This window comes from Serinus canaria, chromosome 8 (assembly GCF_022539315.1).
Source record: "Serinus canaria isolate serCan28SL12 chromosome 8, serCan2020, whole genome shotgun sequence".
Classification (NCBI taxonomy): domain Eukaryota; kingdom Metazoa; phylum Chordata; class Aves; order Passeriformes; family Fringillidae; genus Serinus; species Serinus canaria.
Window position 1 is genome coordinate 12,132,022 of NC_066322.1, and position 23,271 is coordinate 12,155,292.

The 23,271-nt window shown below is 37.8% G+C and overlaps 1 protein-coding gene across 1 annotated transcript in view; it reads right to left on the reverse strand.

Moving 5' to 3' along the window:
* Positions 1–23,271, reverse strand: part of ADGRL4 (adhesion G protein-coupled receptor L4) — a 72,145-nt gene that overhangs the window by 14,617 nt on the left and 34,257 nt on the right. Inside the window, exons 4-14 of the mRNA XM_018912310.3 lie at positions 21,072–21,224; positions 14,939–15,094; positions 14,350–14,420; positions 12,477–12,650; positions 12,204–12,387; positions 9,848–9,964; positions 8,564–8,757; positions 7,138–7,305; positions 5,410–5,613; positions 4,197–4,417; positions 4,036–4,102 (exon numbers count right to left, since the gene is read on the reverse strand). Of these exons, the coding sequence (XP_018767855.2) occupies positions 4,036–4,102; positions 4,197–4,417; positions 5,410–5,613; positions 7,138–7,305; positions 8,564–8,757; positions 9,848–9,964; positions 12,204–12,387; positions 12,477–12,650; positions 14,350–14,420; positions 14,939–15,094; positions 21,072–21,224 (1,709 nt within the window). The remainder of the gene's footprint in view (positions 1–4,035; positions 4,103–4,196; positions 4,418–5,409; positions 5,614–7,137; positions 7,306–8,563; positions 8,758–9,847; positions 9,965–12,203; positions 12,388–12,476; positions 12,651–14,349; positions 14,421–14,938; positions 15,095–21,071; positions 21,225–23,271) is intronic.

The window sequence follows — 23,271 nt, forward strand, 5'->3', positions numbered from 1 at the left end:
ACACTTCTGAGTCCTGGCTCCTCGCAGAGGTGTGCCAATTTATTGAGACAGTGACAGTAGGTACAACAGTCAAGTCTGCATGACTCTGTCGATACTGTAAAGGTACAAATCATGTTTTCATGGGTGACTTTGAACTTGCTGCACAAAGCTCAGCTGAGCAGATTTGATGGGAGAACATTGTGGGAGACAGGTATATTAGAAGGGTTGGCTAGAGCTGCACTTGGAATAGCAGTGATTCTTTTCCAAATTTCCCTTTTAATGTCTCATAGACTTTCATAACTACAGTGTTAATAGCCCTTGGCCAACCCTTCCAGACATCATTTCTACTCCCAAATGGATAACTAATATATAGCTGAACCTCAAAATAGGTACAAGTGGAAGGACTTATGCTGTGTCTATAGAGTTTAAAAGATGAAGATTCCAAAACCACCAGGGGTACAGAATAAAGCCCTTACATAGGTCTACTCCCACTCAAAAAGCTATGATGCCAGAGGTGGGGAAAGACATGTTGAAATGCTCCAAAATGGGAAGGAGTTTGTTGTTGACAGATATTACATGCTAACCAAAACTACAGCCACGTCACCCTGGCGACAAATAGTCATTTCCATTCTACACACTTTTCACAGGGAGATTATTACTGTAAGAGTCTATTAAATAGAAAAAAAAGTCTTCTAGGGCTTCTTTATATTCTCTGGGTTTTTTTCCTCCCCCATTTTCATACCTTTTTATCTCTGGGGTTTATATTTGTCTTTGCCTCAGTCAGTCTTTGGCTGCCATGTGTGTGAATGTTTGTCCCTTAAAGCTTGAGATAAACTCACTTTCCTATTAAAAAGTTTAAATACTTGTTATAAATAATTTCTCCATACTTGTATGCTTTGATCTAATCTACTGCATAGTTTTAGTCAAAATGGTTGTGGTTCTAAAGATTACAAATATTAGGAGGAAGGAAGGAGTTGTAGAAATTATCTTCAGTTTGCAGCTTGTTTTCTAAAGGTTTAAAATGCTCTTTCTTTGCTAAGTCCATCTAAAGAGTTTCTGACCCACTTCTTTTCATGTACAGTCACCAATCTAATAATAATATAATTTTATATGGGATCAATAAGGCCATTACTTTGCACTCAAGACTTTTAATAGAACCTTAGTATTAACAAGCAAACACCTTCAGAAGTAGTGTTTTTGCTTAGGCAACCAGAGGAGAACTTAATTTGTACTCCTGATAAACACTTGAGCTCCCTGTGCTTCATTATTACTACAGATTTACAGCCCAAGGACATTTGAAACAATGTGCCCTGAGACAGCTAACCCATTGGTACAGGAGTAGTTCTGTTCATCATTTACATGTTGTCTCAGAAGCATATTACACTATAATCCAAACCACAAATCTCCTGGGTCCCACTCACAGAAAGGGAAACCACCATTTGGGTACATGGGCATTTGTCCTGACAATGATTTTAATGGTTTTGTGCAAGAATTTTGTGGTGAGTAGCCCTCCAGACAATTGGTATCCGTGGTCTCTAAACTGTCTTGGAAAAGCTGCAAATTCAATGCTATTAGCAGATGAAGTTTAGGATTAAAGGTAAACTTGAAGTTGCCAGATTTTTCAGCTTTGAATATGACGGTTGCAGTGCCCTATCTGGCTGTCCCAGAACAAAAGTGATCTTTTCTTTTCAGAGTTCTTAATTAATATTTTTAAAATTATTTTTCTTTAATTAGCTGTGGGCAGAATGGAAATATTGGGAAAAGATTGGCTCCTGTAATTAAAAGGATTGCCTGAGTGGCACTATTTTGGAAAGAGTTTAATCTTTGTCATGTTGAAGCCCGTGCGGTGCTCTCAACAGGAAGGCTGGACAATGGAAACAGAATCACTACCATCAATGACCTTTCCAACAAGAAGACATCTGACACCAACTTCATCTTCTAGTCTCAGTGCTTATTTTCATAGGGTTTTCCATATTTTCCTTTACTGCCTGGATAGAGCATGAGCAAAATACCTAGGTCCCTACACCCTTAGAAAATATCCCTCTTGAAGTTCAGGCTTCATTTTGCTATCACTGCAACAAAACAAGCTGTCAAAACCCTCAAAAAAACCCTGGAGCTGCTGAAGCACCTTGCTGAAAGCAGATTGCCTTTCTCCCCATGGTCTAGGAATGCATTGTTATGAAGAGACACTAAATGAAAGTATGTGAATAATGTGAAAACAAGTTAGCACAAAATACTGCTAGAACACACAAAAAGTAGCTGAACAACTACGGGGCTCTTTGCTGTTCAGCTACATGTCTTAGGCAAAGGAGTGAGAGAAAAAGAAACTGTCTGGCTGCTCTCCTCATCCATAGGAGGGCTGCACTGGCATACAGGCCTGGTTCAACTTCTAACACCTCCCTTTTTCCTTTTAATTTGCAGGGATTGCTGGAAGATCTGGAGTGCTCAAAGAATGTCTACAGGCCTCCGAGTTCATCTTGCAGGATTTGCTTCTGCAGCCAGCCAGATTTACAGCAAAGCCACTGCAGACCTGCTCTGCCTCTGTGCTGTGTACCTGGGATCCCCACTGGGCACAGCTCAGCTGGAGCTGAAAACAAGGATACAGATGCCTGCACTTGGGGCATTTTGTATGTTTTGATAATGTGATTTTCGTGTGCTAACCCTACAGAGATACATCGCTGTGGATAAATCTTTACTTGAAGGCAGATGAGGAACAGCAATGAGAGAAATAACAACAAAATCCCAGCCCTGCTGCCTCCGTGGAAGAAAAGATAAGGTCCGAAGAGGAAGTAGGAAATTGTAAACATAAACCTAAGAATTGTAAGAATTTCCTAGTAAAGGATGATGTCTTGCTGTGATTTTATTCCATCTTAGTAACTTGCCAGACACCAGGGCTATCTGACCCAGAAGCACTGACCCAAGGGAGGTCATGGTGCTTTGCCTCTCAAAATCTGCTGTGCTCACCAGAAGGGTGAGATGGGGAGGCACAACCTTGCAGCTATATCTGGCAGGTTGTTTCCAGCTGTGCACAATATGCAGTGGGAATCTGGCATGAAATTTGACCAGAATTATACCTTATACTTTATTAAACTTAAAAATGGATCCTGCCTTGAAATAAAACTTTTTCACTACTAAGTTGGATGTTTTAGGATCTTCCACTTCTTTTTTTAACAAATCCTCACATTATACCAAATAGCTTAAAAAGGAACACAGCTGTAACTGGCTTGATCACAGGTGTTGTGAGGCCTCACTATTGCACCTTCTCCTTCTGTTAGCTCAGCTGTCACTGTCAACACAGTCATACAGAATAAAGCCCCATTACAGCCAGAATGGTTCCTTAAACTTTATGGCACTTAGGAATGCTCCCGAGACACCAAAAACATCTCGATTCAGAATTGAACACGTAATACCTGCCAAATTTGCGGGTTTGAAACCACTTCCAACAGGAATTAAAAAGGCCCTCTTCACAGCTGAAATAGGGCTATCAATACTTGACTTGTCTGCCCATGTGAAATAGCAGGTTCTTTTCTCTGACGTCGCAATTTAGTTTAAAATGGCTTTGATGATGACAGGGTACATGCGAATGATAAAACCACGAAGATGACAGTCTAATCTTCCAAAGATGACCGATCACTGATAAGAGATTAAGTCACACAACATTTGAAAGACCAGATTATCTGTCTGCTAGGATGGTGTCTGTGTAACACCTCCTGCTGAGCCATGCTGAGATGCCAGTGACATACAAAGACGCTTTTCTGTAAAAACCAGAAATGCTTCACAGAATTTCACAAAACGTCGGGATAAAAGAAAGAGAGAAGGAAAAATCTCCTCTGATATTATATTGAACTTTTTTCGTCAAACATCCATTTTTCAGACTAGTAAAGTATTTAGATGTACAGCATATAAATAATTTAGAGGTACTATAAAAAGGTCTAAATTAGTCAATTCTGCCCTATAATTAGCACTCACAGCTATGCTGGCAGTGGGTGGGTGATTATTAAACACCTTTTATTATTGGCTTTATGTACTACAATAAAAAATGAAAATTATACTTACAAGAATTATTAGACATGCTGGTCCTATAAAACTCCATATAAAGTTATTCTTAGTGCTGAGCCAACATCTGAAAATTAAACAGCAGAAAATGCCTTGAAATGTGTTTTTGTGATTATTGTCTCCATTGGTACGATGGTTTGGACACAGAAACAGTGACTTACACTTCTGTGGTGCCATAGTACTTGTATCCCAGTGCAGCAGAGATTCCAACCACCACAGCTGGGCTGACATAGCCAAAGACATAGAAATTCTTGTGCAAGAAACCCTTGTTGTAGATGACTCCCACAACTATAAGGTAGAGGTGAATACCTTCAATGCACATCCATGCAAACGCAGCTAGAAGGAAATAATGGAGTAGTCCAGCAGTAATGGAGCAGAAGAGCTAGAAATTCAATCAGAGAAAGCAGGAGTCATAATCCTATTAACAGGCTCTTGTCAATATATATTATAATATAACAGTACATGCACAGCAACTGAGTGACCTTAAAGTGGGGATTCAGCCCAGTTGTAATTCTGGCTAACAAGAACTTGGCCTACACCCAGTTGTATATTTGTTCATTAGTGTTTTCTGTAGCAAATGGTATAATAAAGAGACTAATTCCACTTTTAAAATTAGTGTATGTCTTCCCATAAATGGTTTGACTAGGTTGATCCTATTGTTATAGCTGAGTAGTCTATTGGCTTGATCTACAGAAATTAATTTTTTATTATTTTGATAGCATTGTAATTAGGCATCACAAGGAATTATTTCTGAAATAACTTTTTTTACACAATGTGTTTGTAAAATGATATTTTTCAGTCAATCAATACTGGAGTGCTACCTCAGGGATAGCAGCTCATATTTTTTCAAGTGGTTTTAAATCCTATTCATCTACTTATAGTAGGATATTTTGATAATTTATGCATAATTTTATTTCTTAAAACCAATCTGAGATGCAAAATCAAGCCCCTAGCTATCTGAAAAGCAAAAGGGACAGGTCAAGACCCCACATGTGGTCCTCCAGCCAGCAGCTCAATATCTCAGATGTCAGCTTGGGATTGCAGCTCTGGCCTGATTTCAGAGCAAACTGTCAACCTGGGGGCCACCAATGTGGATTTGTGCAGCATCCTAAGTGAAGTGAAAATGCACATTGAGATCACAGTCTCAGTAAAGGTGACAAATTTTGAATGAAACCCATGGAGCCAAGTCAATACACACCAGCTCAGACGAAGGCCCTGCCTCTTTAAGTGACTGTTCTGTATTTCCTGTGACTGTACTGGGAAGGCAGGGTCACTAGTGTAGGTAGGAAGTGTAGGGAGGAGAAGGAAGATCATATCTTATACTGTGTATTCATTTTGAAATACAAAATCAAGGCACAAGTGAAAACTACCCACCTTATTGTTGTTCATATTAATTCCAATCAGAAAAATAAGTTCTGCCAGGAAAAGGCTGCAGCAGAGGTTTTTGTGAATTGTCGTTCTAGTGCTTTGAATTTCACTGAAGAACCAGAAGGTGAAAATGCACATGGAGAGGCAAATCAACGAAATAATTATTCCTAGCTGAGTGATTCTTGTAAGAATGCTATAATTTGTAACACCCTGGGGGAAAATTATAATATAAGTATTTAAAAGAACAGCTTTGTAACATCTCAAGAAAGACCTCATTCTATAATACAGCTCTTTTCTTCTTTTCTACAAAATATTAATCAAAACTGTTTGTAGAGTTTCACTGGAAATGTACACTTTGGATAATCTAAAAAGTATTGGGTTTTTGTGAGACAGATATAATTCTAAGGGAAATTAGTAATAAACTGTATATATTCCTGCTCTTGCATTTTCTGATATTCCTTAACAAAACTTTTTATTAACATCAGTATCTCCTAATAAGATTTTCAAAATCAGATCATTTCAGTGAATGACAAATACACTGGCAGTAGGACATCCATTAATATGACACAAATGTTTTCTAATATAAAAGGACTTATCACAGCAGTGACTTAGATAAGCAAAACTGAATAACTGTCTTACTGCATTTGCAACATGATCAAAACAAGACTCTGAAATAACAATCACTTCAAGCAAATGCTATTCCAGATATTTAACATGAACTTTCTCCAGAGAAACACAAGATACTCCAATACAGGACATGAATATTTTCTGTATAAGAATGCAATTTCTCTTGCTGTTTGCTATTTGAACAAAGAAACTCTGAAATACATGACTGTACACCAGCAAAAGGATCATATTCAGCTGACCATAAAATGTATCTCAGTTTTTTTTTTTTTTTTTCACTAAATAAAGGATGAGAGATTCTTCACCTCCCAGCCTTTCTTTTCAAAATAACTATATAGGTACCTGCAAAGGTTTTAAATTCCAACTGAAGACTTAGGATGCTATTTAGCAACCAGGAAACAGCCTCTATCAGCATGAAATTCACAGTGTGAGAGAACTGTCTCAATACAGTATATTCATGCTAATATTCTGCTTGCTGTCAGTTCTGATACCTTATAAAGCTGCCTCCTGAGGCAGGACCTGAGCTCCTGCAGATCCCCACTGAGACCCTGGAAATCTATGGGGCTTCTTCATATAAGAAGGACATAAACTGAATGGCTCTTCTCCCAGTTTTGTGCTGGTCGGGAGAGTCCATGTTTAATAGTCATAAACTTCAGATTGATTATGTTGCTGCAAACTCTCCAGAGAAAATTTAAAGCAGATTTTTAGATGCCAAGGTTAGACAAATGGGTGGCAAAGTTTTGAGAGACAGAAATTCAGGGCCATATGGTAACTGACCACCAATGAATGGCAGATAAATCCCACAGCAGCATTAAAGTGAGATGCAAAATGAAATGCAATGCTCCAAAAATAAGCACAACAGACTGTGTTTTTGGAACAAGATATTTTGCTGCATCACTGCTCTGTAATACTGCAGAAAGGACATAAGGAAATTCAAACACATATGGGAGGAATTTTGTTTGCTTTGTGCACAATAAATTGTGTGTTTGCTGAACAAAACTGAGAGACAACCTAAAGGGGGTGAGTATGCAGGATGCAATAAAATAAAAACATAAGGAATGAAAACAGAAGAAGGCATCAGGTAAAACACTAAATTAAAATAGCACTTACAACGGAGCCACCTGAGGACATCAAAACAGCAAAATGAGTCAGATGATTACATTTGCATGAGATATGAGTGGAGTTGGAATGTGTCAGCTCACAGCCTTCTGTAGCCCAGTTGCCATTCATTGTGTCTGAGTAGTTCCAAAATGCACATTTAATGTCTTTATCTGCAGTCTGGAACAGAAACAAGATGTTCTGCTGATGGCAAAAGGCAGGATATTTCCCATCAAGAGACCTTTCTTATGCTAGACCGCACAATTCATTAAAAAATGCTTGTTATCATTGGAAGGCTGGGGAACAAAAAACACATTCTGCAAGGCCTATTCCAAGCAATTAAAACGTGGCTGGGGATGGAAGCAATTTATTCACACAGCTAAAACCCCACCAAACATGTAGTCTAATCAGATTACTGAACCCTGCTGGCACCTGCAAAGATGCTGGAATTTTTACCTATTGAAAACATTGTTATATAGATGCTTGCACCTGCTGAACATGGAGTAGGCTCCAAGGTTACAGCCACATTGCTTATCCATTCCAAATGAGCAGTTCAAAAACTGAGACTTATTCCATGCATTTTACAAAGCAATCTGGGATAAAGCCAGGGTCATATCACACCTGCTATATCACCTGCTACACGACTGTGATGAGTAAGACCATTAGTATTATTTAGTACAGTTAGTGCTTACTAAATCTAGTCAAAGACTAAGTCTGCCCTGTAATGTAGGCTTTATAAATATATGCAAATTTTATATAAAGTGATTTCTAACTCAGAAGGGAAGTAACAAATTTAAAAGCTGTGTAGCCAAGGTTAGCACCCTGTTCCATTGCTCACCTCTACAGAATTGCTTTCTTGTTATGTTTCTGATGATTCTTTGTGCCATGTAAGGGGATTTTTCACATATGATTCAAGCCAGCAAAAATCTGTATTTGCTGGAAGTAAGCTTCTCAGGTTTAAATAAATGTGTTCAGATTTCAGAAATAACAAAGCTCCAGAACTATAGGTTCTGCTATTACCCCCTAATTCCAGGTTACCTTTTTTGCATTAACCTTGAAAAATTACTTCCCTTTTTTTAGTATACATGCTTAACTGTCTGATAAACTTTCAGAAAGAAAACCCACCTAAATAAAGAACAATCAAGATCCTATAATATTCTCTGGTTCAGACATCTACATTTTATCCATACTACAACCCAGCAAAGATGGCATTATTGCCCTTGCTTTAGTCCCATAGCAATTTTCCTCTGTACCATATTTACTATATTGCACTTAGGATGTCACATTTGAGATTAATCTTATTAGAGTAATAAACTGTAACTTCACATCAGCAAACAACAGAATTGTGTTCATCATCTGCTGCAGGTATGCTTACTTCACATAAAATGATTAGCCAATGTTTTGTTTTACTTGAAGCTGGTAATAAAAAACCTCTTACCTTGGCATACTTTAAGGTAAATGTTATTTTCTCAAGCTCATAGAGAGTGGGTGGATTTGAGCTAATTGCAACAGCTATCACTGCAGAGCTTACTGTCTGTCTCTGCTCGGAAGGGTCTGTGGAGGAGAGGTTTTTGGGCGAGGAGAGCAGAGAGCCGACGTTGCTGTACCGCAGAAAGACAACTGCTACAGTGCCTATCAATCAAACACACCATGGTTAGCAGTTTGGGGGTTTTTATGGAAGAACAAAATTGAAGGCATTAAGGAAACAATAAACAATAGACATTATTGCTGCTATTGCATAAAATATGCAAAAACAGATGGAGTCTTTGTGGAATACTTATAAAAATGTTTTAGAGACAATGAAATATAGCTTTATTTAAAACAATGTAAGTGGCATTAGAAATAAAAATATGTGTTTGCACTGGCAATCCTAATTAGATATATGCATATGTATTTTTCCTAGAGTAATGTGTGCTTGCTGCTGTACTGCAACTGGTTACACATGTGATGTCAACTCTTATAAACTAAAATGCCTCTGACCTGAAATAAACACTGGACTTTTCTGAAGTACCTGGCTTTCTTTGACTTCCATTACATTGGACCCAGGATGGGAAGAAGAAAAAGGTATTTTAGGATTCAGGGCTGATCTCAAAAAAAGAGAGACTTTCTCCCTGGTTCCACAATAAACCACATTTTTACATACTGATATGAGTCGAGATACAGATTAGATGGAAGCCGAAGATTTAAAAAGTCTTTTCCATGTTTATTAAATTATGTGGTATAAGTTCAGAGCTGTTTAAACACATTTATTTATATTTAGTGACAACAGTAGTTTTAAGCCCTTTCTGTGGCACTCTGAGGTACAAGCCAGATCTGGGTCCTGCTGGTTTTGGTACTAAAGATTACACGTTCTTGCCCCAGTGAGCTACTCTGTGAATAGAAAAAGGCACCAAATTTTGAAGGAGAAGTAGCACAGAGAGTTGAAGGGGGCAGTCCAAAGTCATACAGCAGATCTGTGGCTGAGAAATGGATAAAGTTCAGGTCTGTAGTACCAATGCCCAGGGTGAAAACTCATCGGACACTCACTGTGCCACGGGATATATTAGAAATATCAGTCTTGAGCCAGTAAAGGAGAAAAGGTGATAAAAATACCTTGTCTTCTTTGTAGTTGGCAGTGGGGAAGTTCAGCCTTGGTAAACGGCACGTTTGACTCTTTTCTAGTGGGTAAAACTCTGCCTAAGGTGCTTATTAACCCGCCTACTCTCCAACCTTTGTTTCTTACCATTTGGATGAGGTTCCTTTCTCTTCTTTGGGGAGATCTTTATGTAATCTCCCCCTGTGTATACGTGAGGGTGGATGTGTTTCATGTGGTGTGAATCAAAAGCAAAAACCTTGAGTGCTGTAAAACAAGAAAAATACTGTAAAAATCACGACTCCATTATGGCCTGCCATAATTTAGAGTTGGATTAGTAAGTGTGCTACTGGATTGCATAATTACTGTGAATTTTAAGACTCTATCCTTGTGCAAAATATTTCAAGAAAAACGTCATTAATATAACATGTTTGCTTAAACATCTATGTTTCTTTTATTTTCATGCATACATTTTGCTCTCATACTTTTTACTCTTGCCTTGAAAAATATAGTCTCTTATTTACCTTGCCTTAAATTAGGTACTGGAAAAAACAATGTGGGTTACTTTAGGAAGAGCTATGGCTTTATTAAAAATGTATTTCTGAAAGTAGCTACAAATCACAATTATAAAAAGGAAAGCACAAAATTCTCCACTGAATAATAACATTTGATAAGAGCCAACTTTTGAAAAGTATATATTTTATGGTTATCTATCCATGCTACCAAATACACATTGCACCATGAACTAATGATGTGTCTTGTCAAAAAGCAAACAAGCAAGCATCACCCCTTAGGACAAAAACTACATTAGAGACTACTGAGCTCTTTACTTGCTTCATTACGGTGCTGAGTTTCAATCACCCAGGATGGGAATAAAAAGAAGTCAATTGGGCTTTTTTAAAAACAAACCAAAGCAAAACAGAATAAAACAAAACAAATCTAAAACTTGACTGACGGAGGAATACCACTCAGCTAGACCAGCTGCATTGCTTATAGCACAACACACAAAAATAATATGAGCTATTCAATAGACCAGCTGTCAGAAAATGTTTGTAAGGGCATAAGAGATTGTTTTCTTTGGCTGGAGTTTTGTAAGGCTCATAGTTCAAGAGCTTGCACCAAAAAAAGCAGTGGAGAGAGAGGGGTGATGTTGTAGGTCTTATCCTAAAATAGTTGTGTCTGGCACATATGACACCTGTGAAAAATTTATTCATGCTGAAAAACAGTAGCAAAAAAATTTTAGTGTTTGGGTGCAATTTGGAAATGGGCTCATTCAGTTTACCATTTTAGAACAAAACCAAGGAATATAATCATTAACCTTTCAACACAGGAATTCCTCTCCATCCTCTTTATCAGCTTTTTCTGTCACCTTGGTGACTGATGCCTACAGTTCCCCTGGAGACTTCACCCAAATCCTCTCTTCCTGACTGTCATGGCCTCAGCTCCATGGCCAGGAGAGGCTCTGCTTTTGAGCAAGGGAGGTGTGGGGAGGGGGCACAGGGGCTTTACAGCCAGCACTGGCACTGCTCTGCACCTGCTGCAGACCCAGAGGTGCTCTGCAGTAACATGAGTCTGATTCTACAGATTCTGTGTCGAGGAAAAAATCCCCCCCTTCTTTTTCATCACTCTAATTTATTTTGGGAAAGGTGAGGGAAGAACAGGTGCTTTGACCTGCCTTGAGACTACAGTAGGAATCTTACTCATCAAGTAATCTAAAACAGCAAGATGGTGAGAGACACTGAAGGACTCTACTAAATCTAAAATAAGAAATCAGATCACATACAATTTGGGGACATTCAGAAAAATAAAGTTGAAAGAGTGGCCTTTGGCAAAGGAATCAGCCATGCTTTATGAGGATTTTTAAAAGTGGCTGGTCAACCTTACTCTGCTCTCAGCAGAAGGAGTGGTAAAACTATTATTCCCACAGCAAAATCAGCAGGTATGGGTGGGAAGACAGCAGCACACAGGGAGAAGGTAGGCAAAAAAACAATGGTGCAGTTGAGACTAACCAATTCTCCTCCTGGGGAATTCCTCTTAAAATGAGAAATTCCTGTTGAGATAAAGCCACTCAAGATCAAAGTCACAAGGTACAATCCTTATTCCAAGTTGATTTATAAGAACTACACTGAAGCAAAAAGAGTAAAAAAAAATGTGTAGACAGTAAGTCCAAATTTTTTTCCACTGGCATTTTTTATGCACATAAGATGCACAGGGTAATTTTGTGCTTATAAAGGGAATCTAGACTGTGTGAATATGGCCATAATGAGAGATTTAAAGAGAATATGAAAACAAGTTCCTACAGACTCTCAATTTATTTTTCTGCACTGGACCCAAAGGTCTAGGCTTTGAAAATTATGATACCTACACTGAAAGTCAGGTGTTAGTTACAAAATTAACACCTGTTTCTTTCACATAACACCATTTCTAATCTTTATAATTGTGCCGAAGAACTCCTCAGTTTAATCCACACCTAAAGTATACCTTAGAATAATTTTCTTGATCTCACCTATGTCACTAGCATTAGCATCCAGCTGGGCTGTCCTTTTGAAGCTCTGTGACACCAGGAGTGTGGCTTGCTCTGCAGTGTGCAGCAGCTTAGTCAGGCTCCGCCTTTGGTTATCCACAGGCAGAGCTTCCCAGACTGTAATTTTGTCTTTTTGTAAAAAGTTGTTCACAGTGTTGACCAAAACCTGTAAGTAAAAGCATGTGTTTGAGAAGAGCCCCAGGCTATCTTTGGAACAAGGACAAACCCCACAGCTCCAAGGCTTGATGCACTCACGTTGATGGTGGTGTTGTGGAGGGCTTCATCATCAGGCACAGAGTCTCTCATGGTGCTCCACGGTGAATAGGACAGTGCTTCCACATATGAAATCACTTCTACAGGCAAAAGTGGTCCCAGAGTATTTTTATTAATTTCTTGCAGCTTCTCCAGAGGTGTTTTAAAATGACTAATCTGAAAAATGCCAGAATTCATATCTTAATGAAACAATTAAAGCCATATTTCTGCACGTGGAAATGAACCCAACAGACTGATTTCTGTTATTTACCACACTGGTTTGTAAGACACTTGTGCAGAAACACCCCTACTCAACCAACAGGTTGACCTATAAATTATTGATATTACATGTCTAGTAGAACCTTCACAAGCAACCACAATTTAAAAAATGGTATGCTATCATTACACATTTTTTCCCTACAGTAACTAAGTTTTATTTATCCTGATGATCTAAAGTGAACAAGTAAATGTTCTGCAAAAAAATTAAATGTCAATGATGTGATTATTCTGCTTCTGTATTAATCTATTGACTTTTCTTTTAAAATTTAACTGAAGAGGTGGAAGCAGATGGGAAGTATTTGTATTTTTTAGTTGTTTTTTTCTCAAATGCAAATTATAAAGCATGTAGTTGAGTGAACTGTACTGTATATTTCTCCTTCAGTGCTTCAGCTTATAAACTGCTAAATACACTTACATAAAACAGCCAGTTTAAAATATAGGCAGGAGAGTGTGAGATGAAGATTAACCTTCCACATTTCAGTCTCATGGCTGAATAAGAGAAGAGTTCTTACTTCACAATACTGGAATCTAATTAATAAAACACTCAACATCTGATTTTGTAGGACCTCTACTCTCTGCTGTTGAACAGCTTCTATGGGGCTTGCTTTGTCTTTGACTGTAACTGAACAGAACTAGAAAATGGGCTAAAAATCTGACAGTTATTTACAAGAAAGTATTTTTAAATATTCATTTAATTTTAATTTGAGCATATCTTTTAAAAAAATCTCACTCTAAGATTCTGCTGTAACATTTACCATGCCTTTGCACCTAAGTGGGACAAGCAGGTATTATATTTGATATGATGTATTACATTGCAGGTAAACATAAGAAGTATGATAACACTACATGTAATACTAGGTTAATAAAACTCTTTAAAATAATATCTTTTTGAATCCAGTAACTGAATCAAATTGCTTAATATCAAATGCAAACATATAAAATTGCTTTTAATTTATTTATGCTTATGCTTCATTTATCCTTTAAAATTAGACAATATTGTAGCTGTAGAATAATGGATAGTGCATTCATTAATATAATTTTATTTGGATTCAGGAATCTCTGTTTCTGGGGAAAAAAAAAAATCTGGTGAAAAATACTCTGTCCACAGAGTATTTGTTTCTATAAATCTTGTATCACTTTACAGACTTGCCTTTGAGGAGTAAATAAACCAGCATACCAAGATGCTATGGCTCCCTTTTCTATTTAGTCACTTGTTGACATTACTTTTGTAAGCTATCTTGCCTTCCTTCTGAACAAGCAAATAATTGCACATCAGTGAATGCAGCAGTGTGTAACTCCAGAAATTACAGAAACAGCTGAGTGATTACCACACTCCTGAATTTTTCATGCATCATGACTCACTTTGCTGGAAAGAGAACACGCAGATTCCCAGCAAGTTATTATCATGAGTAGAACATACAACCCAGTTCAAATAATTTGAAATTATTAAAAAGCCTTCTGTCAACATGCTTAAGTTCAATTGTATGCTTCAAGCCTTTGTTAAAAACTGTTTAAGAGCTATTATAATTGAAATAGCAGTTTCAAACAGAAACAATTAAAGGATTTGAAAATTAATCTACAAACCAGTGCTACTTACTCTGGCTAAAGTTCTATTAATATGTTCAGCTATACAGTCTTTGAATAACTCACACTTGGCCTTTGGATTTTCTGTAAAAACAAACAGGGAAACTAATTAGACATTGCAGTTCAATCAATACTCAATACATACTAATTGCAAAAGCTCTAGTCTAGGTCAGTCCCCAAACCACCAGCATACTGAATTCATCCACATAAAACACAGCATTCCATTCTCAAACTACAATTACAAATACTTTATCTTGGCCAAAATTAGAGCATTGGATTGGAATGAGCTGTTTCATTCAGGTAGAGAATTTGGTCCCTTTTATGGGACTTCCACAGGTGAAGCAGAGAGAGCTCAAATTTACAGAGAGGAGCACAGATCTGACATCTATGAGGAGGCAACCATTATTTCAGATGGATCTCATCACACTGTTTAGCAAAAATACATTTACAAAATTATTCTATTCTCAGGAATTGTAGATGCTGCAGCCTTGCCTCTTTTTCATGTCTTGCTGATTAATCTAACTGAAGATAAATAGGCACTGGTGGGTTTCTCAGAAGATGTATCTCTATAATAACACATAAACCTTTATAATATCATGTACCTTGGCAGGAAGTGCCATCATTTGGCTTAAACTGCAATTTTCCTGTGGATGGTTGATAACCTTCCTTACAGGAGCAGTTAAACCCTCCATCCACGTTTTCACATTTTGCATGATCTCCACAGGCAACACTTCCTTCATTGCTGCACTCATCTACATCTGCAAATATTGTGAGAAATTGAATTTTTATTAAGTATGTACAGAATAACACCTTGCTGCTTTGTTGATAATAGCCCCGCACACTACAAGCAGTTTCATAATAAAATTTCATGTAATAAAAAAAGCAACAACTAAACCCACAAGCTCAATGGCAAAACCCCTGCCAATTATAATACTTAAGGATTAGAAGGATAAATTATAATTGATCATATTTTTATACCACCACTTTTATTGCTCTATAATACTACACTGCTCATGTTTTAAAACCATATTAATTCTATCATAACAAAATGGTTGGCATGATGCAAATCATCTGAAATCCATTTTTCAGAGATTAGACTAAATAGATTTTCTCAGCTCAGTTAGAAAAAGAAAAAAAGCCCTGCAGACTTGTCTTTTAAGTTGCAGCTTTAAAAAGACACTGCAAAAGCTCACGCTGTCCATCTTGTTAATCTAAGAATTAAACTCTGTGCCCTTTAACGTGCTTGGCATATCCTTTTTTTTTAAATCCACATTTAAATTACATTTGCCTAAAATGTCTTTTGTGCTTCTAAATAAATTGCCATTAGTTAGAAAAGTTCAGTAACTGGGTGGGGCATAGTGCAAGAGTAAAACCAATGAATTCCAGTAAGGGGATCCATGAATTGATCAGTTTAGGAGAGCTGGGTACTAAAACCCTGGCTGGAGAACCGATTATTTTGCATTATTTGGCTGGCTAAGGATAAAGATCAAATAACTCAATGGAGAAAGCAAACTGGGAACTATACCAAATAATTCTGGAGAATGAAGTAATGGACTGTGAAGTGCTGTGCTGGAAAGGAGAAAAACATGGAGAGCTTTGGGACAGGTATATCTGAAAAATGAAGTGGTACATGAGTGGGTTTAAAGTAACAGCCTGAGAACTGAACTGAAGGAAAGGAAAGAGTGCAGGGAATGGAGGAGAGAGGATGGCAGCTCCAGTCAAGAGCTGGTGTGATGCTTAGTTTTGGAAAGAAATTGGTGAAAAAGGAGAAGTGGTTAATTGATCAGTGGAAGAGAAGAGCTGTCTGAATTGATAGGCAGCCTCTGCTCAGCCAGAGGGCGTGTTAAGAACAGACAAGCAGAAAGCAGATTTGGGGTGGCTGGAAAGACACTGTTAGCATATAGGAACTAGTTTCACACTCTTCTTTTGATACAAGAATCTTGGTGGTTTTCAAAGAGAAGCAACAATTCATGTGAAATAGGGTTATTATTGAAAAATGGAAACATCTACTGCATGAATATGGATTTATAGAGGGAATGCAAAAAATACATGATGGATACTTGAGGGCCATCTGTCTATTTGGACAGAGGTCTCCCTGGGGTTTAAGGTTGAAGTCCCACCTCACTTTTTCTCAAAAATGCTCTGATTTGAACCTGATATGCTGTGTTTTAAGCCTGAAGCTCAGAAGCTGCCGTGGCAAAGCCATTCAGACTCCTGCACAGACAGGAAGGAGAGGTGGGACTGGAGGTGCATTTGCCCTCCCCAGCACAGCCACCACTGCTCTGCAGGGAGAGCCACCAAGAAAGGTATGTGTTTAAATGGCTTGGTGCCAGCATGGAAGTTTAAAGCAGGAAGTTAAATTATGATTTTCTGCATTAGGGCAATAGTTTATTTCCATATTTAATGTCACAAACTGCTAATGTTTCTCTTTAAGGAGCTGAGTTTTGCAGTATCTGTATTTGCATGGTTTCTGTGACCTCAGTATTCATAGTTAGGGAGCTAACCACATTATACATGAACCAATCTGGCAAAAGGGAAGGAAAATAGCATGATGTGGTGCTACACACAGGATACCTCATAATTAAATGCTGTCATTTAAAGACACAAGGCTAAAGTTCTTACTCTTGGCATTTAAATAACCTCTCACATCAGTAAATTATAAAGCTCTGCTTGAAACAAGTGAGTGTCTGTCAGTGCCTTGTTGTGTGACTCTGTAAGACAGAGAGACTTTGAATGTAGTGGCAGGGGTGAAAATCATGACAAAGCCAGTTTGTCTGACTAGAAAACACCAACACCCTCAAACCAAAGATTTCTTTGGCCTTGTCAGCTCCATGGAGGGCATCTACATCTGAACAAGCTTTTCATCATGTAATGCAGAGCTAAAACACAGCAATTGACAACAATCTTTGCCAAAACTTACAATACAAAAAAAAAAAAAAAAAAAAAATTAATGCCTTTTAGAATACTAAGGGTCAGGTTTCCATATGATTTACTGATACAAATGTTTCAAAATTGTCATGACACTTTTCCTAAACTTATAGATCAGTAAATAATTGATTTGTTATTATTGGGAAGTCATGAAAATTTCTTTAATTATATAAAATATACAGTGTAATGGAGATTTTAATGAGAAGAGAGGATTATTGAAAACAAAAGCAGAAAATCAAGTATTTTGGTGCATCACTGGCAACAGGACTGCTATTTAAAGTCTGATAGAGACACCCTGTTGAGCATATACAAATAGACTTTCTGCAGTTGAGTTGTCCATATGGAATGGGTCCATATCATGCCTATTTAATTTTCTGTTTTCAGAAGAAAAAAACAACTCCTGGATGAGAAAATTAAAAGGCAATATGCCTGAACTTGCAAGGTACTAATCAGCTTCGTATCCCTTTTAAATCAATGAGATTGTCAGGAGCAGCCAACAGTTTGTGACAGTTGCAGGAATGCAGCTTTTAAGTTGCTGCTTTGAAATGCCGAGTGCAGTAGCTGTAGGCTTTTGTTTCTTTACAGTTTGTAGTTATGCCTTTTTAACCAAATATGCAATTGTTGGACCACACACAGACAACAGCTTGTCAGTGCTTTCAGCAACACAATTTTAGTGGAGCTGTGGGGTGAGGATCCCAAACTCTCCTCCTTGATGTGCTGTGGGAGCAGGAGTGGGCTGCCAAGGCTGCATGAGCAGTCTTCACAGACAGCATTCCTGAGCAAAGGTTAAAGAGCAGAAGCTTTTTAAACAGAAGAGCATTTGCCACAGGTCTGTATAAAGCCCTGGCCTTTCAGTAAATATTCAAAACAAATCCTGGAGCTGAACTTTGAAGCTTTTATAATGGCTGCGATCAGTAAAATAATATCACCAACACCACTTAGGCTAGTGCGAAAATAGATTTATAACCTTTTATTTTATTTCTTTGCTTTGTCACTCCTCATCTATTGCAGCAGGCAAGGAAATTCCAATTAAATTAAAAGTACGGAGAACAGTTATTATGTTCAGTCTTGCCAATTACAGGATTGTACCTACATGGCTTTGATTCCTCACCAGCCAGTCAAGACAGCTTGATGTCTACATTATACCTTCTGCTTATTAGTAGCTAGCAAGTGATTGAAAACTCCAATTGCAAAGGACTAGATGTTCCCTCCCCGTGTCTCCACACTGTGGAAGGCAGCAGCAGGCACAAAGTGGAAATGTAAAAGGCTATGAATGGCAAAGGTAAAAGAAAAGTTATCAACGTGGCCCAACGCCAGATTCCATCCACTGTACAGCTCCCTTGTCACAGCAAAGGATGGGATGGAGAATGGGTGCCTTCCCAGTGCTCTCAGAAATACCTGATGGGAGCTAATAGCATGTTCCCAGAAAAAGCAGACTGGCGTGGATGTCACTTTCATTTCACAGGTGGCCATTTTCATGTTTTTACTCTGTTGACTGGGGTGAAAAAAGTAGGTTTCTATTTCACTTTTATATCTGCAGCTGAACATTCAATAAATTGTGAAGTCTAAGGAAAAGTTTGGCTTTTGCACAAATCAAAAAATAGATTTTAAAAGCTCACTTTCAGGACAGCAGAAAAATGTCTTCAGAAATATCACATCTCTGCATTATTTTTTTCTTCTCCATTCCTTTATCCTTTTCTTCTCCTCTCTTTCCTTTCCTAATGTCCAGTTCCTCCTCTACCTGCATCTTTCTTTGTCGTGTCTTCAGCAATTCTACCTGATAACATGGGTGAAATACTTTTGACCCTCAGCTCAAAACTCAGCATTCTGACTGGATTAAGGGTAAACCAACATTTCTCAAAGCCATTTTCCCAAGATTTGTTTTGATCTACTACCTTGGGGAACATTATCACTTTTAACTCAGGAGCCTATTGTGGTTACCAAAGAGGGAATCCATGCACAGGTCTGTGCTTGGATTTTGCAAGTGACTTGCACACACAAGGTTATATAATGCAAGGTGCCAGACTTGCACTACTGGAAACTCAGGCAGGTTTGAGGGCATAAACAAATAAAGTTCATAATGGCATACTCTCTAAAATTCAAACACTAGTTTTAAAGTTACTGCCATGTACATATATACATGTATACATATATGCACATATATTAAAAAGAAGATTTAGGACTTTGCAGAATCTAAAAATATATTGTGGGGCCCCATAAAGGTGAGTAGGATGGATACCTGGTAGGTCTGTTCTGTGATTTGTACTAAATAACTTGCACTCCATTTAAAATGAAATGTTGATATTTGCTTCAGCTGTCACCCTGAATACACAAATGTCAGCTGCTTGTGGGCAAGTCATATCTGCTAACTGTAGCAGCAGAACCATTGGGTACTAAATATCCTATTATGGTTTCCCTGATGGATAAGGAAAAGCTTAATTGTGGATCAAAAGGTTGTGTTTAGGACTCACATCTTGGTAAAGTAATTGGTACACTTGTTTAATGAAAAAAGATGCCCACAGGTAATTTTTTTCATTTCAGTGTGTGTTTTAAAAGCTCTTGGCTCCTCCGTGTGGATATTCAAAAAGAAGAAGTACTCTAGTAGAGGACAAAAAAATGATCAATCTGCCCATTAAAGAGGGAAAAAAAGAAGAAATTATCAAGCTAAGGGTAAGAAGCTAAAGTGACACAAAAACAGTCAGAGAAATAACTTCGAAGACAAACTTCTGAAGGTGAGGAAATATCATAATGTAAAAATCAAAACCTGGAGCAGAAATGGTGAGAATATTTACAGCTCAATGTGCTAACTGTCTCCATCCCAGCTAATTTAAGAATGATTCATAGCAGCTGGATAAAGCAGAGCACTTTTAGATGGATGTGAGCAATGGGCAAGAAATGTCGATTAGATCACTTTCTGGCTTAATATGCAACCACTCTGCTGATATTAAGAGCAATGAGAAGAGAGGTTGTCAGCACTCACAAGCTCACAGGAGACATACCTAGAATGAGACACAGTCAGCATAAAGGTGTAAAGGGCAATAGATTTATTTCTCATTTCCCCATTCCCTGAGGACTTTTGCAACATAGAGAGAAAATTACCAGGAGTTTGAAAAAGAGAAATAGTTGCAGTTCTTCCATTCAGAGGAAATCCTAAAGGATTGCATGATTGTTCAGAAATAACATTTTTCCAGAGAACTTTTCCTCCCCTGTAATCTTGAACATGTTTCATTCAACTGCTACAGAACCAGAGGCTAATGAATGGCACAGGAGTAGAATAACCCTGCCCTGATCTTGCTTGCTGCTTTTGATTAGACTTGAGAAATACCAAAAGTATCCTAACCAAGTTTCCAAATAAAAGATATTTGATGTATACTAGTTCAAACTTATAGACAATTTGGTTGATCCAGATCTGAATGCAGAATATTTTGTCACTTTTTCTCCTGAGAATGTGACCAGCTTGCTCACAGATCTGTGAACCAGTGGCATAAATGCGTGAATTAGTGATTTCTATTTGCCTTAACTATATATTTATTGTGTAAATCTGTGATATGTGGATTTAAATATATTGCAAGCAGACTCAAGATGCAAGTGTCACTGAAAGCAATGGCAGATGCTCTGTTGTCAGGGAGAAGTGTGGGCCTGAACTGGAATGTTAAGCAAGCCTGTTCCAGTCCAAAATGTGGAAATTTTATCCACAAATTCCAAACTTCACCAATATGAGGGCATTTTTCTAGATTTCTATAATTAAGAGAAGCAATAAGAGAAGAGTGACAGTGTAAAGCTCTCTGGCAAACAGTAATAACTTACCTACACAGGAGGTTCCATCATTAGGAACAAAAATTTGTTGACCATTGCTGGGTTTGAAACCAGACATACACGTGCAGTAATAACTTCCCTCTGTGTTTGTGCAATTGGCATGCTCTCCACAAGGCTGAGTAGCATTTTCACACTCATTATCATCTGCAAGACAAATTATGGAAAAAATATATTTACATTTGATGACTGAAGAAAGCAGTATTCTATGAGCTTAATTTGGCTCTGGTATTTCACTTGCATAAGTCTCAAATGCTGAGCTGGCAGGCTTGGTATTTGTCTATAGAGTGTTCCCATTGCCAAGGATATAATCAGGTGTTCAGCAGCACTCATCTGCCCTCATCCTGCGTGGATCAACAAGTGAGAGATCAGTGGGATGCTGAAATGAATGGTTTAATTGGGTATACACTTGGAATAAAGGATTGAGACAAGTGCTTGTTCTGCCGTGGTTGTAATTGATAACATTTTTTTTCTATCCAAAAAATCTACAGGTAGAAGCTTACTCTGAGGATGTGTCTAGGAATTCTGAATTATAAATGACAGAGGTCAAAAGGATATAAAGAAATCACCCCCTGAATTCTCTGACTTCAAAGCAAAACCACTATAGCTAAATTCATATTTTAATGGCCTGCTTTAAAAGACCTTTTACAGTATTTCTCAGCATTACTAGAAAACATACTTACAAATTCATCCTACTGACTGGCCTGAGTCTTCAAGTATACTGTTTTTTCTCAGTTAATCCAAGATTGACTGAGAAAAAACAATATACTTGAAGAGATCATCAAGCAATATACTTGCTTGAGATCAGCAAGATTCACGTCTTGACCCTTACCTCTTAACAATTGCTCTGAAAGTCATAATTTTTGTACCTGAAAATTCACATGAACAAATTTACAGGGCTAATCCCAGGCCTCCAATGACACAGTGAAAAGGAGTGATACACACAAGTTGGAGAATGTCATCTGCAGAGCCTCAGCATGTGCTGTCATTATGAGCACGGGGATCCAGCAATCTTAATCAAAGGTCCAACAAAACCATAAACTCATGCTTTGAACTGCATAGTTGATCTCCTGCAATAACTCAGTAAAACCATTTCCTCTCCAAAGTCTTCCAAGATTTTGGTTGTCTATTGAATAATTTTCCGACCAAACTTGAAAAAAAATTCAAAAGCTTTCATAACAAGGCACACTTCTTATCAAACTGAGAGAAATACTCATAATACTGAGAAATCCATCTTCCCAATAGCCCATTTTTTTGAAGTACTCCAAAACTTTGAAACAAAAAATGAATTAAAGTCTCCCAAAGAAGGTGGCACTCTTGAGGGGAATTCTATATTTTCTACATCATGAGAAAGGAAAAGAGTTAAAGACATCCTAAAATGTACTGGGATTTTGTTCCTGTTCTCAAGCAAAAGGTACTCATAACATGATGGATGACAGGAAAGGATTCTAACAGGGAGAGAAATAACAATTTATTGCAGAAGAGAAATGATTTAGGAGCTTGACAGGGAGAAGAAATATGATTTCAGAAAAGACACCCAAGGATGAGCCTTAGAAAGGTGCTCCTGCTTCCTGATGGTCAGTGTTCTCATAAGCTGTTTACAGAGATAGGATGCAGATAAAGAAAGTGGCACGCAGGCTGGGGTAGTGACAAGATTAAAGTACAGCAAGAGCCACAAAGCCTTGCAGGAATATATTTCTGGAATAAAACTTAGTCACGACCCCCAGCATAACTCAAACGGGGCATATTTTGAGATTTGAAGCCTGACATGGTTTTGAATGTGACTCAGTTGACTCAGACATGTAAATATCAATTCAGAGCTGCAGTTTTCCTCATGGCAATTTGGGTCAACAGTATCAAGTGGATTATGCTCATTAAAACTAAAATGTAATGTAATTTAATGAGGAATCCAAGTATAAAAGCACTGTGCCAACACACGTCAACAATATTTATTCCACAGCCTTGGTATTCATGAGAATACAGCAGAGGATGTGTATCACTTGGATCTTAAAGAATGCCAAAATAAAACCTAATTAGTATAAGTGGAATTACGATAGGGAGGAAAAAGTGTGATGTTGAGCCTAGTTCAAAAAAAAGCATGAGCATATGAAAAAATCTGGCTTGCCAGGTAGCATTGCAGAGACCAGCTCCCAGAAAACTTTGCAAACCCTCATTACTGGGTCCACTTCTAATG